The 16,559-nt window shown below is 39.5% G+C and overlaps 2 protein-coding genes and 1 non-coding gene across 3 annotated transcripts in view; 1 reads left to right on the forward strand and 2 right to left on the reverse strand.

Annotated features, from left to right (window-relative positions):
* The first annotated feature begins 1,182 nt into the window (after positions 1–1,182).
* On the forward strand, positions 1,183–1,254 carry Trnag-ucc (transfer RNA glycine (anticodon UCC)). The gene has a single exon. It is a non-coding gene; the product is annotated as a tRNA-Gly (tRNA).
* A 236-nt stretch (positions 1,255–1,490) lies between these two features.
* Positions 1,491–2,563, reverse strand: LOC128856799 (uncharacterized). Its single transcript, XM_054092148.1, has 3 exons — positions 2,519–2,563; positions 2,232–2,461; positions 1,491–2,162 (listed from the first exon to the last, which is right to left on the reverse strand). Exons 1-3 carry the CDS (start codon positions 2,534–2,536, stop codon positions 1,577–1,579), a joined length of 834 nt encoding a protein of 277 aa, XP_053948123.1. The 5' UTR covers positions 2,537–2,563; the 3' UTR covers positions 1,491–1,576.
* A 6,449-nt stretch (positions 2,564–9,012) lies between these two features.
* LOC128864986 (inositol 1,4,5-trisphosphate receptor) overlaps positions 9,013–16,559 on the reverse strand; it is a 52,900-nt gene continuing 45,353 nt past the window's right edge. The window contains exons 19-24 of the mRNA XM_054104822.1: positions 16,346–16,538; positions 14,342–14,464; positions 14,101–14,273; positions 13,877–14,041; positions 13,318–13,806; positions 9,013–11,939 (exon numbers count right to left, since the gene is read on the reverse strand). Coding sequence (XP_053960797.1) covers positions 11,346–11,939; positions 13,318–13,806; positions 13,877–14,041; positions 14,101–14,273; positions 14,342–14,464; positions 16,346–16,538 — 1,737 coding nt within the window. The 3' untranslated portion in view covers positions 9,013–11,345. The remainder of the gene's footprint in view (positions 11,940–13,317; positions 13,807–13,876; positions 14,042–14,100; positions 14,274–14,341; positions 14,465–16,345; positions 16,539–16,559) is intronic.

A 16,559-nucleotide genomic window follows, 5' to 3' on the forward strand; every position in this document is an offset into this window, starting at 1 on the left:
CTTTATAACTGTCAGGATGCCTAATTTTTCTCCTTTTTGACAGCTAATTCGTTCCCGGAACAACCGCCAGGTGGTGCTCTATGTGAACTGAATTGAGTTATGTTTTTGTTTTTTTTTTTGTTAGGTTGCCGCATCTCTGATTAAAATTCCTACCAAAATGTGATCACCATCGCTTGACATGTGTAAAAGTTACGCCGTCTTGAGTAAATCTACTTTCACATATGTTTTCTATTTTTTACAGTTTTGAAATGGATTCAGTGGAGCGAAAATCTTAAACATATGGGGAAACTGTTTCGGTAATGATACTAAAGGAAATAGATGATCGTAGTGGTAAAGCGAATGTCGTTGCAGGCCTCTGACATCGAAAACCGATGAAAATATCAATAAAAAAAAAAAAAGTTGATCAATAAGTCCAAATCAACCATCAGAGAGCTAGCAGAGAACTTGAACACGTTTAGGGCATTGTAGCTAATGACTTGGGTTTACTGCGTGTTGCTGCAAATTTGGTTCCAATTTCGGTTCCAAAGAACATGAATTTCATGAAAAAAAGCTACCAAGGACATGATTTCCATAGCCGAATTCAACACAATATTCACCAAACGCATCATCACTGAAGATGAGACGTGAATTTATAAATACGGCACGCAATTAACACATCAGGCTACTGCAATTCGCCAAAAAGAAAGGATTTGTATGGAAAGAACCCGTGGATTTTACACTGTGATTGCGTCATCATGGCACCGTCGCACAGGGCCATCAGCATTTGAGAATTGTTGACCAAGAACGAAACGAATACCATCCAACAGTCATCGAATCGAAGTCAAAAAACCACTGCGGGGAACGCGTTTTAACAGGCGAAAGGAAGTAATGGAAAAATCGAAGACCGCTCTGATGGCTATAACGAAAATAGAGTTCCAAAAATATTTCTCAAGTTGAATCAAACGCTGGCATAAGTGCGTTTCAGTTGATGGAGAATACTTTGAAACCGATAACATCACTTTTGAGGAATAAACCTACATTTTGAATTTTCTGAATATTTTCAATCGGCTGCAGTGTATTATCTTGTGTAGCAAGATAAGTTTTATATTGAAAATTTATTAATATAAGGCAGTCTGTTTCAGATATTTCATATATGATAAGTGTTTGTGCTGAAAAGTGTAATTGAAGGATTATTTGGCACGTGCGTTGGTGGTGTAATGGTTAGCATAGTTGCCTTCCAAGCAGTTGATCCGGGTTCGATTCCCGGCCTACGCACAATTCAATTTTTTGCTTTAAACAGAAAGGAAATTAAAAATATTAAATAAAGAAAATGAATTTACTATTCACCGCATGAAAGGACTTTTTATATCAGTTCACTGAGCTGCGAATCGCAAAAAAAAGACTAAGGAAAGAAATTTTATTAATTTATTTTTCTTTAACCTTTCTGTTGTCCAATGAGTTGAAAAATAAACCAATGATTTGTAGTAGCAACGTTTTGCTTTATTGCAGTAGTTAATACGAGTATACAGCGAAAATCAAATTAGAGAATTTCACATAATTATGTTATTTCAAATGCTGGAATTCTTGATCCATCGCTTCATAGCCAACCAGCAGCTCCCCCACCACCACCTGCCGCTCCTTTGCCACCATTGCTCGGCCATGGTCCCACTGCCTCCACATTAGGCACGTGATTGGTGCCTGCCGTAATCGGACTGAACGCCACATCCTTGGTCAAGGTGAGATGATGTGCGGCCCCTGCGTTGCCGTTGCGTGTATACTGGCCCAGTTTGGACGCTTCGTATTCGGTTTTTTGTATCTCAGCAGCAGCAGCATGCGCTGAGCGTTGCAGTGCCGTTGCAGCTTCAGCCTCACGAGCCGCGGCAATGCGTTGCTGATGTGCCACTGCAGATTTGGATGCGGCCAAACGTTGTTGCGCCAGCACAACTGCTTGCGCGGCAGCTGCTGCTTCAGAGCGTTGAATGGCCGCGGCGGCCTCTGACTTTTGTGTTAGTATAGCGGCAGCGGTTTCCTTTTCCATAGCAATGCGTTGCTGATTGAGCACATTCTCTTTAGCTGCCTGCATTTGTTGTTGGGCAATTAAGACGTTGGCCGAAGCTTGCTTGGCAGAGGCGATAGCATTGGCCACTTCACTGGGTGATGGTGCCGATCCATGGCGGGCGGCGCTAGAAAAGGCAAATATAAAAATTCACTTATAAACTATTCTTTTTTTTGTTTTGTTTTTGTTTCCTCACAAGCTATTCCATGGATTCCAACCGCTGACAGCCAGTGCGTTGAAGCCGCCACTGAATTGGGCGCCATTACCACCGCCTAACCAAGGACTTGCACTGATGGCTACTGTGTGCCCTGAGTCGCTGCCAAATTCAGTTAAGCTGCGCTTAGTTAAGGATTTTTGATCAATGCTCGCCTCGTTGGCGCTGATGGTCGAAAATGCGGCCACGAACATCAGCAGGGTAAAAGTGAGCTGTGAACGGACAATGTGTATTAAATATTTTTGTGCTTCTGCATAATTTTTACTCACCATGAATTTAGTGAACATTTTCGATTTGAAAATTATTTACGTTTTCTTTATTAATTACAGAAATGCAATATGAAAAATGTGAACTTCGCAATATTTTTAAACTTCGCTGTTTAAGCAAGTGCCAGACACAAACTGAATAGCTTTGGAAGCGCAAAAGTCTTTTATACAAAATTTCGCTTCCATGAAGCACCTAAAATGCATTAACACAGTAACTTCAAATCAGCCAATAGCAGCAAATAGACAAACATCCGAAGCGATTGTGTCTAATGTAAAGGGATTTCGGCAAATGGTCACGTAGAACAGTTTATTTTGCGTACCTTTCGCTTCCCGCCAAGCGCCAACCAAATGCCAAGCTGCTCCCTGCGCTAGTGGCTACTGCGATGCTTCAGTACTTTATTAAAAACTTTCGAATTGCAATGTAGTAACAAATTAAATTAAATGACCGCATTATCAGGAAATTTTAAGATTCAATGAATAGGCAGCTGAACCGGTTGTCCTGGATCTTCAAAGTGGACGCACTTGGTGGCCTAATTTACGGAATTTTATTGAGTGCAAAATGGTGACTAGGGGAGTTGAATGAATAGGCACGTTTTCGAGGGCGTCTAACCCAAAAATAAAATTGCATAAGTCTTATTAGAAAACATAGTTGGCCCACTCTCTTTTGAAAAAGCGACTTCCGCATTGCATAACAAGGAGAGGTAAAATGAAGCATCGATTGCTAAGAGACAAAAAAAACTTATAACGTAATAATAGCTTCGAAAGATTCAAAAATATTTATTTATATTGGGAGCTTCGCACGGCAAATATGTATGTTTGCATTTCGAATGAATCAGTCAGCAGATTGCTACCGCCCTACCGAAAGCACTATTTTGGCTTAATGGCTACGATAATAAACAAAATTGCCGTATTTGAGTTGAAGAGCAACGCGAAGCCATTCAAGAACAGCCATTAAATCCATAGAAAACAACCGTTTGCTGCGGCCTATGGGCTAGAGGAATCATCGGTGCATATTTCTTCAAAGACGGTGCTGGCGGTAGTGTAATAGTGAATGGAACGAATGCTATCGCACCACGATAAACTTGGTTGACTTTTTGATACCGCAAATTGAAGCCTGTGATCATAAACAGTTGTTTTCGGTAAATTTAACCTCTCACCGAGCTCACGTGTTGTTATTCGCCGGTTTGCATCAACTAATGCCTTTATCGCTTCTTTATCAGCTTCAACCGGCATTCCAGAACCTGGTGCATCTTCGACATTAAAATTGCCGGATCGAAATTTTGCAAACCAGTTCTGGCACTGGCGTTGTTGTTGTTGAAGTGGTTGAGTATTTTCACTGAAATAATCCTAATTAGTGACCAGCACCGTTTTACTACCACTGTCCTCGTGTAATGTTTTTTTTTTTTTTGTTCCAAGTCAGATCTATTTAGTGAGGTCCAAGTACAGCAGCAAATTCTTTATCTCGATGTCTGAGATCTCATTAATTTCCTGTAAGAAAGGCTTACCAAAGGAGCGAAGTTGTGCCCTAGCTAGTCTTGGACATTCACATAGGTAGTGGAAAAGACTTTCCTTCACCCCTTCCGCTTGACAGCTTCTGCAGATGGGATTGAAGTAGAGGTTGAATCTAGCTGCATGATCCCCTGCTTTCCAATGACCTGTAAGGGTTGCAGTGGTGTGTGAAATGTTTGGTCGAGAACATCTTAACAGGTGATTCGTCCTTTGGATTTTGTACGATGACCATGTGTTTTTTGTTGTAATACATGTATTTAATTGCTTCCATCTTCTTTCGGCTAAAGCAAGATAGTGTGAAGCAATGGATGCTTTTATAGGAGTGGAGACTGCCACCGCCTCTGCTATGTCTAGTGTCGAACGAACCTTTTCTTGCTAGCTCATCCGCTATCTCATTACCCCGTAGGTTTCTATGACCGAGATCATATCAGAGTAATTTCAAGCCAATCACTAAGTAATTCTAGTTCCTCTCTACAATGTAAGACTAGTTTGGATGAAATGGAGTTGAAGTCTAAGGCTTTGATAGCTGCTTGACTGTCTGAAAAGATAGCTACTCTTGCACCAACTTCCTTGTAGAGTTTTAGCGATTTGTATGCTCCTCTGATCGCTAAAAGTTCTGCCTGGAACACGCTGACATAGTCAGGAAGTCTAATTGACTGAGATAGGTTGAGTAACTCCGAATGGAAGCCAGCTCCCAAACCACAGTTCATCTTAGAACCGTCAGTGTATATTTCAATATCATATCTTCCTATCACCTTCCCTTTGTTCCACTCGGCTCTCGGTGGAAAACGTACCGTAAAGTCTTTATTGAAGTTAAGGTCGGGGACTGTGTAGTGTGATCTGTTTTTGAGCAGCGAGGCTCCCTGTAGGAGGATCTTGTTGTCCAGCTTCCTATGTCTCTGAGTCTCACCGCGCTGCAAGTAGCGATTGTTTTTATATGTAGGTCTAATGGTAATAGAAGAGTTAGGACATTGAGCGCTTCAGTATGACTGGTGCTAAGCGCTTCTGTAGTTAAGATACACGCTGTTCTTTGTATCTTGTTCAGCTTGATTTGGTTGTATTTCTTTTCTGTTGCGCGCCACCAGACTAGTACCGCATATGTTAGTATTGGCCTTACAATGGCTGTGTAGGACCAATTGGATAGTTTTGGTTGGAGACTCCATTTTTTACCCAACATTTTCTTATACGTGTAAAGTGCTACATTTGCTTTCTTTACCCTGTACTCTACGTTGGACCTCTAGCTGAGTTTTAGGATCTAAGATAAGATTGAAGCAATACATTTAGCCGCTGTCAAACAAGTTCCAACATGAGCGTCGATCCCTGCAGAAAGAATTTCGTGAAGGCCGCCCAAAAAGGGTTGTTATGCCAGAAACAGTCAATGATGTGCGTGAATTGTTAACGAGGGATTATCATATGGCATATTACGAGATAGAGTATTCCTTGGGTAATAGTGGGACTAGCATACATTCAATATGGCATAAACATTTGGTCATCAAGAAGATTTGTTCTAATTTCACAATTGCCCAAAAAAGGATTCGTGTCGAGTGGTGTTGAGAAATGTTGAAGAAACTCCGCAAAACAGCAATCGACAGTTTGGGTGTTCCAAAACGAGCTGAATCCAATAGAAGTTGTTCGCGGAAAAATCACCACAAAGCAAATGGCCCTGGTCTGTTTTTTCACATAAACTGGAAAATATGGTTGTGTCGCAACTCTACCACCAAAGGAACATAAAACAGACAATTCTGAGTGGTACACAACCGTTTGTTTGCCGAACAAGGAAAACCAACCGCCCAAGATGAATCATTCCTGATCAGATAATGCGATCTCGCATGTATCGGCTCACACAAAAGAGTTTTTGAACACTTGAAAGATCAAATTAATGGGTCATACACTTTACAGCCCTAATTTTGTTCACGAACATAAAAAATAAAATGAGAGGTCAACGTCTGAAAAAGCTGTCGATGCGTTTAGGCAGTGATTTGGAGATATCCATTTCTGAGTAGCAAAAGTGCTTTGAAAATTGGTTTAATCGAATGCGGAAGTGCACTGACTTCCAAGGAGAATATTTTGAAAAACAATAAAGCCATTTTCATTGGGTGGGGCGAAAAAGATAGAATGGATTACGAGCCTTCAAAACTAATTTTTTTCTTAGGGAAACACTTTGGGGTTCAAATTGTGATTTTCAAATAAATTACTCGTGCGTTGCCATAGTTTCATCATCATAGCCTCGGTAGAAAGGGTACGTTGTGTCGGTTTTGGCCACGAGTTCACTCATTTTACACGATTACAAGTAAAAACACGCCTCTTTTTCCTTTTTTTTGACAGTCAGTTGGGTGTGTGATGGTGTGCTTTGTCTTTTTGCTTGAGCGAACTGGCGGGGACGCTATGCCATAGCCGTAACATTACAACAGCATTTGTCGATTAGTCATGCCATAACCATAAACAGCTTCAATGTAGAAGGTTTAGGTTAGGTTTGGCAGACGCATCGCATATAGATACAGCGATGCCACTTAGACGACGAAATGGGTCCGTTGAGAGCCGCAGGGGCTGGGCTACATTTCCCCTTCCATATTGAACCATCCTGGTCTTTTGACAAAGCGTAAAAGGTTGTTGATACCTAAAGCGTATAGATTATCTATATTCATAGAGAAGTACATAGGATCCTAAATATCGGTTCCTGCTTCTAGCTAGAGCCGGGCATGAGTAAAAAAAATGTGGAATTGTTTCCAACTCCTCCTAATTCCTGCAGCTACGACAGAAATCATGCATGTAAACGCCTAATCTCGACAATGACCTGTGAGGGCCCCTACTAAGGTCCTAATTTGAAGTCTACTCAATTTCATAATATTCTTGGACAGACATAGATTTAGCCTTGGCCATGTTTGCAGCGCAATTTCACAGGTATTGGCACTAATCCATCTTTGATTTACAGAACTGATTAGTGCGTCCTTAATAAGAAGCGTACAAGTTGTGAGAGGTAGCCCATCAAATTACTTATGTTTGACATAAGTACATCTTGTAAGTTGGTCAGCACTACAACTTCCTGGTATATCTCTGTAGTCTGGAACCCAGCATAAGATAATACGATATTGTTTAGCCATCTCAGTAAGAGATTGGCGACAACCTAAGACAATCCTTGATGTTATTTGGAATGTATCCAGGGCCTGTAGGGAAGCTTGGCTATTTGATAGAATGCAGATATCTGTTGATTATATTCTGTTTCCGTTCGAAAGGGGAATTAAGGATTCACTGATAGAATGCTCTTCGCAATATAACCCTGATCCTACACCGGTGTCCATTTTAGATCCGTGCGTGTAGATCTTAACGGGTGTGTTGGGTGATGGATCTTCTTCAAGCCATTCCAGTCTAGAAGGGATTTTCGTTACTCCTTTCGAAGCAGAGAATGGGAGGGTGATAATCACAATCATTGGGTATTCCATGTTCCTTAAAGCAGAACAGACCACTCAGTATTTGCAGAAGAGATCTAGGGGTGGCAGATGTAATATGATATTTATTTATTTATTTATTATTGCTAATTTCGCTGATCTCTGCGCTTTATTCAATAAATAAGAATAGGTTTTTTTCTGCATAGCACACCACCAGACAACATTTCTATATAGAAGAATGGGTCTGACGACAGTAGTATAAAGCCAATGAGCAACCTTAGGTTTAATTCCCCAGGTCTTACCTAAAGCTCTCTTACAGGCAGTATAATTAATGACAACATTTGTATTTTGTCATAAAAACACGGATCATTTTCCACATTTTCCACTAAGTAAGTTCATTTTACGTCGTTGATTTCTAATGTTCTAATTTTTTTGCAAATAGCAAAACAAATGTGAAGTATTTGATAGCTGCTTAGGGTTACGGGGAAAACCCAGTAGATAGATAGAAGAAGAAATACATACAACAACACTTATTTAACAAGTAGAAAGAGTAAGTATATTTAGAAACCTTGCTTGCCTTTTCAACGAAAATTGGGATGCCCCAACAGAAATAAGATGTCGCATCGAAATGGCACGATCTGCATTTCTTAAATATGATAAAGTCCTAAAATCTCGGGACTTCAATCTTCAACTGAAAATGAGCTTCATAAAATGCTATATATGGTCAGTTTTACTATATGCCATGTAAATATGGCCCATAAAACTCTCCGACATGAATAGGCTGGAAGCATTTGAAATGTGGCTTCTCCGGAGATTGCTCAAGATACAATGGACCGACCACGCTTCTAATGAAGAAGCGCTGCGAAGAGTTCACGGCGACAGACAATTAATAAAGTGCATCAAACGACGAAAATCTTCATATTTGGGGCGTATTCTACGAAACCCGAAATATGAACGATTGCAGATTAAAGGAAGAAGAGCTATTGGGCGTAAGCAGTTTTCTTGGTTGAGGAACATAAGGCAGTGAACCGGTATACAACGCGTGGGTCCCCTCTTGGAAGCAGCTAGAGACCGCGGATTATTTTCAAATATAGTTCAAAATTTAAATTAAAAAAAGTCGTAAAAAAATTGTATTACTTTTAAATTGTACAATATAATCGCTTACATTCGATTACGAATAGCAAATAAAGAAGAAGAAGAAGTAGCTACATACGGCTACGCTTACGGTTATGGTGTTATGGAGCGGCACCTATAATCGTTTACAGTGATGCCCATATGTTTCATTAGAATAACTGGTTGCTATGACATATTAAAGTGAGGAACCACGTATCCTCTCGGTTCGCACAGCGTACACAATTAGTCAGGTGATTAAACGGTACTATGATTCCAATGGATTTTGCTAACTCTTCTCAGTGAACGCAATATTACAAATTTTGATGTTTGCAAATGGCACTGGATCAAACGAGCCCCTGTGCGACCGGTTTGTTTTACGCTGTTTGGCGTTTTGTTGCTGCATCATAAAACACTTGTTAGCTTTGTTTTTTAAGTTGCATACTTTATTTTTACGTGATTTTGTGTTCACTAAATAATTTAAACATTCAATTACATTTCATGTGATTGACTACAATTTTATTAAAATTTCTATAGAATTTCAGAATCGCATAATTATGTAAATATATAATAGTTTGTGTAAGTTTAATATATTATTATTAATATTCTCAATATATTTAAGTAGTATAATCAATAATATTAACATTAATTGAGCTAAAAAACTTAGTCTCCATAAGTTCACATTAAATTTTACTTTTATTTTATTTGCAATTAAAGTACTTCGAAAATTGTCAAAACTACAAAATATGTAGAAATGTAAAATCAATTGTAGAAACCACAGCATTTAGTATAAATACACTTTAGTAGAGCTAGTAGAGACTGGGAACGGCACATAGTGTGGTGATTGGAAAATTTGAATAAAAATCGAAAATCGAAAAGATCACATTTTAGTGTAGAGTTTTTCTTAGAATAGAAGTTAGATGTTTAAAATTTGAGAGGTGAAATAGTATACTTCGTAAAGATTATTGGCATATTTGTAGATAGTACGAGTTTATTGTTTAAAGTGTAAAGGTTGTTTGTATATTTGTAAGATATATGAGAATGAAATTATTTTAAAAATGTCACTAAAGTGACGGTAAAAGTGTTTGAGAGAAGAAATTTGTGTTAGCTTCGAGTAAGGCGAATTCTATACAAGGGGGTGACAACAAGGTAGAGCAACAACAATTTGGCATTTTGGACCTTACAATTTCAAATAAAATGTGAACAAAGATACAAAGCAACAACAAATAGGCAAGTTTTATATCCGGCCTAAAACTGGCACTTCAGCATATGGCGCAAAGTTTTTAGAGGTGTGCTACCGTTAGTCGGCACAGGAGCGAATTTGACAGAATCAGCTGATGGGGTGAAGTTATTTGGGCCACGAAGCGGCTTGGTTACGAAAAAACGAAAAAAAAATCAATCAATGATAACACTTCGTTTGAGGAGTGTGTGAATTTGTGTGTGAAAATGTAGCGATAAGTTTGTGTTAGTGATATTCGAAAAAAAAAAAAATCAACACAGCCCTCATTTATGTTGCTTCGCTGCTATCTGGACAACGACTGATTGGACGAGTGTGTGAATACATGTGAAATGATCGTGCAGAATTCGGTTGCGGAATCTCTTCAGCGACGTGACAACCAAAGTTCCCCTCACAGTTTTTTTTTCACCATAGCTAAATAGCAAAGCTGGTAATCTATCATCCTTGATTTCAGCGCCATTCCCCGTTTATGTATGGGGAATGTTCATGGCTAAAACAACAACAACAATAACAATGCACTTTACTTTAACACTCCAATTAGCTGCTTTAGTGCCCAAACCTTGTATAGATTTGCCTTAGTTTCGAGTGGAAAAATTGTAGAAAGTAGAAAAAAGAAATTACATGAATAATTTACGTCTAAGTAATGCATTTCCGATGACAAATAAACCAAATGTCACAAAATTTAAAACATTACTCTTTTATACATACATATATCGTTTTCAAAATGCAAGATAAATCATGTTTATGGTATGTGGTTCGTTCGTTACATACATACATACATACTTATACAGAGTTAGCGCCAATTTGCACGCTGTCTTTTCACTCTGGGTGGAAAGTCTTGCGTGTGGAGCTTGGTGGCAAAAAGTGTAGAGAAGCCAACGGGATAGGGATGCAGGCAAGGGGGTTTTTTGACATTTCGCTTTGATCTTATTCACATTTTCGTATTTTTATTGAAGTACACTAAAATTCAAATGAATGACCAAAGAAAATTGACCGCTTAAACTTCAAAAACACGCAAGGAAAACCGCAAAAAGGCATTGAGGACTTCTTTAAAAGGGAATGCGCAAAAAACCTAGGGTGAAAATCCATCGTGTAAATTGGCTCTTATTCGGTAATGTTTTGCTTAAAATGTTCACCTTTTCTGTGGTGAAAATGCATTAACAACAACTACAGTGACAAATAAAATTTCGCACTACAGTTACACACACAACATGAAATTGCTTTGTTTTCTTCTCTTTTCAATTCAATTATTTGAATTCTTTTTCGAGTGAGCAAGTTAATATTGTTTTTGTTTTCGCATATTGCACATACATACACACATATAATGTTTATTTGTTTTTTTTTTGTTTTTGTTTTTAGTTTTCTAATAAATGTCTCACACACATTTTATCCTGCTTGATTGCTTCTGTTGCCCCTAATGATTATAATTATTCGATAATTTTCACGAGAAAAAATGAAAAAAAAATTAAAAAAAATATGAAAAATATTAATAAGAAACCATGTGAAATGCTACATTTATTCAAAATACATTTGTATCTGTCCTTTGCTTATTGCTTTGCTTGAAGCATCCGTCAACCGCAGCAAAACTTCATGACAAACTATTCGCATCACGCAGTTGATAGCACGCCAATAGATTACTCGGCGCTGTGTTGAGCAAACCTAGACGTTGTTTTTGTTTACGCTGTTCGGTCATGTGATCCTTCAGTTCGTGCAGCTGTTGTGACAGGCTCGTGATGAGCAATTGCGTCTCCAACAGCTGTGCCTGCATGCTGCGCAACTCAATTTGCTCACCGTCGGCGTCTACAGCCGCCAGGGACATAGCGCGCAGTCTTGGAAACCAGTCCAAAATGCCGGCTTTCACCATGGCGTATACATAACTTTCGGGTCCGGTGAACTCTGTGGGATCCTTCACCTTTACCAACACTATGAAGTACAAATAGTGCCACATATTGTGCTCACTCTTGATATGCTCCTCGAAACTGACCGTTTTGTTGTCGAATGCCGAACGATTTAGGCCGCACACGAAGCAGGTGTTCTTGAGTATAAGCTCCTTTTGCTGTTTCTCACTTCTCAAGTCGGCAAAGGTGTCGATGATGACACCAAAAATCAAATTCAACACAATAATGATGACAATGAAGAAGAAGAGTAGATCGTAAATGACACGTGCAGCGAAGAGGCTCTCCTGTTGAGGGAATATGCAAAAGCAAGAGAGAGAGAGAGAGAGGGAGAGTGAGAGAGGGAGAGAGATAGGTTATATATATTATATTAGTTTGGGGGAAAGAGAAATCCATTATTTTCTCGGTAGATGGCTGTAGTGATTGATATCTCGTAAAGTATCCATCAACTGATTTAAAGTTTATGCTGGTTGTCAAGGTGACATTTCACACTAAAAAAAATCGTTTGCTCTTTTTATTTTTTTCCATTCGGTTGCGAGTTACAGGGTTTTAGCAATGGAAGTCAACAAGGAGAAAATTCGGTACATTTTACGGTTTGTTTTTTATAAAGGAAAAGAAAATGCAAGCCAGAAGTCAAGTCGCTGAAATTGTAAGTGGTGTTTATGGTGCCGATACTGTAACAGCTCATTATGTGCAATTTTGGTTTCCTCGATTCTCTTCAAGCATTTTTGATGTTAAAGATGCACCTCGAACAGGCTGGCCCGTCGTCGAAAATGTCGATAAAATCACAGAAATAATCGAAGTTGATTCACACGGTAGTAGTTGTAGCATCGCCCAGGAGCTAATGAACGACCATAAAACAGTTTAAACTATTTGCGCAAAGCTGGATTCACAAAGAAGGTCGATGTTTGAGTGCCACACCAATTAACACAAAAAAAAAAAATTAATATATGGACCGAATTTCCATCTGCAAAGCCTGGGACAAACGGAATGAAATCAACACATTTCTTAAGCGAATGGTGATTGGGGATGAGAAATGAGTCACAAGCGACAAAATTTTGCGAAAAAGATTGTGGGCAAAGAGTGATGAAGCAGCTCAAACGGCGGCCAAACCTAGACTAACGGCCAGGGAGGCTCTACTGAAAGGAATAATTTATTATTAATATCTTCCGTATGGCCAAACACTAAATTCAGAGCTCTACTGTCAACAACCGGGCCGTTTGAAGCTAGCGTTTGACCAGAAACGGCCAGAATTGCCAAACAGAAGAGGTGTTGTGTTCCATCAGGACAACGCAAGGTCACACACGTCTGTAATGACTCGCCAAAAACTTCGGAAACTTGGTTGGGATGTTTTAATGCGTTCACCATATATTATAGTTCGGACCTAGCACCAAGCAATTACCACCTTTTTCTCTCATTACAAAACTTCCTGAGTGATAAGAAATTGGTATCAATAGAAGATTGTGAAAATCGATTACTAGAGATCAATACTTCTATGAGAGAACTTCATAATGAGCTATCTTTAAAATGGCAACAAATTATACAACAAAACGGTGCATATTTGACCCAAATAGCACAATCAGTAATGGATACCTTTTTCCCCAAGGATTGTAGGATTTCATATAAATGTTCTACATCTTAGATGTATTAACCCTTTTATCTCACCTTGCTCGATGGCGCACGCAGTATATCGCCAATACCTCCCCCATTCCGCAAACCTTGATTCAATGTGGTTACAATGCACATCACCAATGAATCACAAGAACGCTCCTTCAGTTCCTTTCCACAGTCATCACCACCGCCACTGACTGCGGCTCCAGTCGAACCAGTAGTTGTGCTATCAGCCTCAGCGCTCTCGCCAATGCCGGGTATGGTGCCCTTATTAAATGCATCCGGTGCGCTGCAAGTGGTGCCAGCTGCATTCGTCGCCATCGAGATTGTAATATCCGCGAGCGTAGGTGTCGGTGCCGTTTGTGCATCATCGGGGTCTACTTCGACTAGAAAGTCGTCCTTAAAGAACATGTAACCGATAATAGAAAAGAGATAGACCAAAATCAAAGCCAAAACGGCCGTCAAAACAATCGAACGACCATTGCGTGTGACGGAGCGTATGACATTAACCAAAGTTTCCTCTCGGTAGACTACATCGAAGAGCTGCAGAAATAAGTAAAACAATGAATTTTATGTACATTTTGTATATTAAAATTGGGCGGCGCATACGCACCAGCAGCGAGTAGAAGAAGGGATGGAAAATCAGCCCACAAAAGCAGAAGAACATGTAAATGCAGTGGTAAAGTAGTTGCATATCCGTTATGATTTTGAAGAAATTCTTCTCCAAAGTGCCATTATTGCCCATAATGCTCACGATGTGAACACTTTTCAAGGTAACCTGGAGGTGGAAGAAAAATATTCAATTTGAATAACGACTTCGTTAGGATTTACGCTTACCGTCACAACTCCGAGCAGACGAAGCGTCGATTCTGGTCCAATTAGAAATATGGAACGTAATATCACCGATCCAATTAAAGTACGTATACCCGATTCGCGCGGTAGTGTCACAACAATAGCGAGTGAGAACAGCAAAATGGCCCAAAAGAGTAAGGAAATGTGTGAACTGAGCTCTGTGAAAGAAATAAGAGGATTACATAGGTTAGACAACTTTTTTATTCAACAATTATTAGTTTCATACCCGGCACAGTATTGTCGAAAGGATAAAAGAATGCGACTATGAGATTAATAACAACTACGCAATTGAAAAGTATGTTGCTCCACAGTGACATATAACTGCTGACCCAGAACAAAAAAGGTTGTCCTGCAAGAGAAAAATAAATTTATCAAAAAATGTAAGTGGTGGTAAAAGGTGGCGCAAAATTAATCACACTACCGGAGGATTTAATGGTAATGGCTGAGGCCTTTTACACTGAGATCAGTTTGATCTATTGTGCGCCCCTAAGTACTTAATTTTACTTATTTAGGATAGCGAGCAAACCACTTAGGAAGTGACATTTGTAAGTCTTCGCTCCCTAGTAGGTAGGAGCCCAGTATTCTGTGCCCTAACGCTTTACAGTTAGTGATTAAGTGTTTCATGGACTCCTTCTTCTTCATCACATATTTAAATATTTATTGTAGGTAAAGTGGCCTGTAAGTGCTCCACTGAGTATCTAAGGCCCTTTTTATTTAGGGTTAGAACAGATTTTGCTCTGTTGGTATTAAAGTTCAGGAACTCTTTTTGGAGTGATTCAGGCCGCTTGTGCCGTTCCAGTATTCCCTGGTTTTTATTTGGATCCACTTTCTGATTACAGAGGATTTATAATTTTAACAAATGCCGTCGTTCGTCAATCATATTTGACTCTTGTGAACTCAGCAGCAATGGAGCGCGTAAAGCTCAAAATAAAGACGGCCATTACCCAAAATAAATATTTGTTTTTTAGTAAAAAAGTTATTCAAATGGATGATTAATTTTGCGCCACCTTACGCAAAATCAGTAATTTAGTATAGGCAAGAGATTTCTCTAAAAGTTTATCTTAAAACTACCCCTGTTATTTTCTAGGGTTTCTAGGTTAGGTTAGGTAGGGTGCTTGTCTAAGACAAGACAGCCGCGAGCCCTAAAACCTATTGTGATACTTGCATTTGATTTCCATCCCCTAACTAAGTTGCTTAAACCACTTAGATATTTCTAACTAGTCCCACCAGTGAGACATTTTGCAAATTTCCCAGGTCTTCAAAGAAATAATCGCCAAGCCATTTGCATTTGGCACGGCTTCTTTGAAGTGTAGGGCATTCACAGAGGAGGTGTTGTACCGACTCAATTTCTTCTTTATCTCGACAACCCCTGCAGAATTTATTGTGAGGTACACGCCTTCTACTGGCGAGAGTGTCAATAGTGCAGTGGCCCATTATAACACCTGTGGGGACGCTTGTAGTTGATCTGTTGAATCCAAGCAGACATTTTGTCCTTTTCAGATTCAGTTTTGGCCAGAGCGCTTTGGAGACCCTGCAGTTAGTAGTCGATTATGTTCAAGTCAATCGCAGTGTACAGTTCGTTCAGAGAAATGCTTCTTTAACACATATTGAGTTGATGCGAGCTAAGGCCAGTGCCAACAAAAATGGTAAGATTCGCCGGAGGTAAGTCCATTAGTCTTATCATTTGTGCTGCTTTGGGAGTCTAAAGTAGCAATTTAAGAATAACTGTTCCGAGTACACTCCCGATCCAGCGCCATTGTCTATCTTTGAGATATATATGATGACCACTATCATCTGAGTTTACACTGGTCTGCCAATCCTTTCTGTCATATATTTATAGTCTTTGTTCAGATCCGTCTTGGGAACCAGATAGACTGTTGTCGATGCGTCTAGTAGAAGTGATGCGTGACCGCGCGTGTTTTCTTTCAGCATTCCTGCTGCTTTAGTCCTGGACGCAGATTTGGTCGCCATCCCTTTAACATATTTATCAATGGGTGGAATATATAGGATCCCTTTCAGCGCCGATTGAGATTTCGATCCGAGTGCACCTGTTATTCCTACCCAAGCTAATCGTTCGACTTTTATGGGATTCTTTAGGTAGAAATGTGGCTGCACCGCCTCCCACCACAAGAAAGCTCCATAATTTATAATTCAAATATAATTCAGAGGTTTATATACGGTTTCAGACCCCATGGTTATTTTCTAAAAATCATCATTCTATTTCACTCACCTCTCAACTTCTTTTGCCACTTCATTTCGTTAAACATCTCCTCAGCTTTGTCGAAGAAATCTGCCACCTTTGACCCCTGATCATCACGTTCAGCCGTATTTAAAATCTTGATTTTTGTGTCTGTTGTCAAGTATTCGCATATTTCCGGTATCGGAAAAACGATCTGCTCTAAGGTGCGATCATTACGTACAATCTTCAAAATTAAAAAGAAAAG

The sequence above is a fragment of the Anastrepha ludens genome, chromosome 2, assembly GCF_028408465.1.
Source record: "Anastrepha ludens isolate Willacy chromosome 2, idAnaLude1.1, whole genome shotgun sequence".
Lineage (NCBI taxonomy): Eukaryota > Metazoa > Arthropoda > Insecta > Diptera > Tephritidae > Anastrepha > Anastrepha ludens.

Excerpts from the sequence above, each read along its gene's own strand:
- LOC128856799 (XM_054092148.1), bottom strand. Across the intron at positions 2,163-2,231 it reads TGGAATCCATGGAATAGCTT|CGCCGCCCGCCATGGATCGG; the intron begins GTGAGGAAACAA and ends TGCCTTTTCTAG.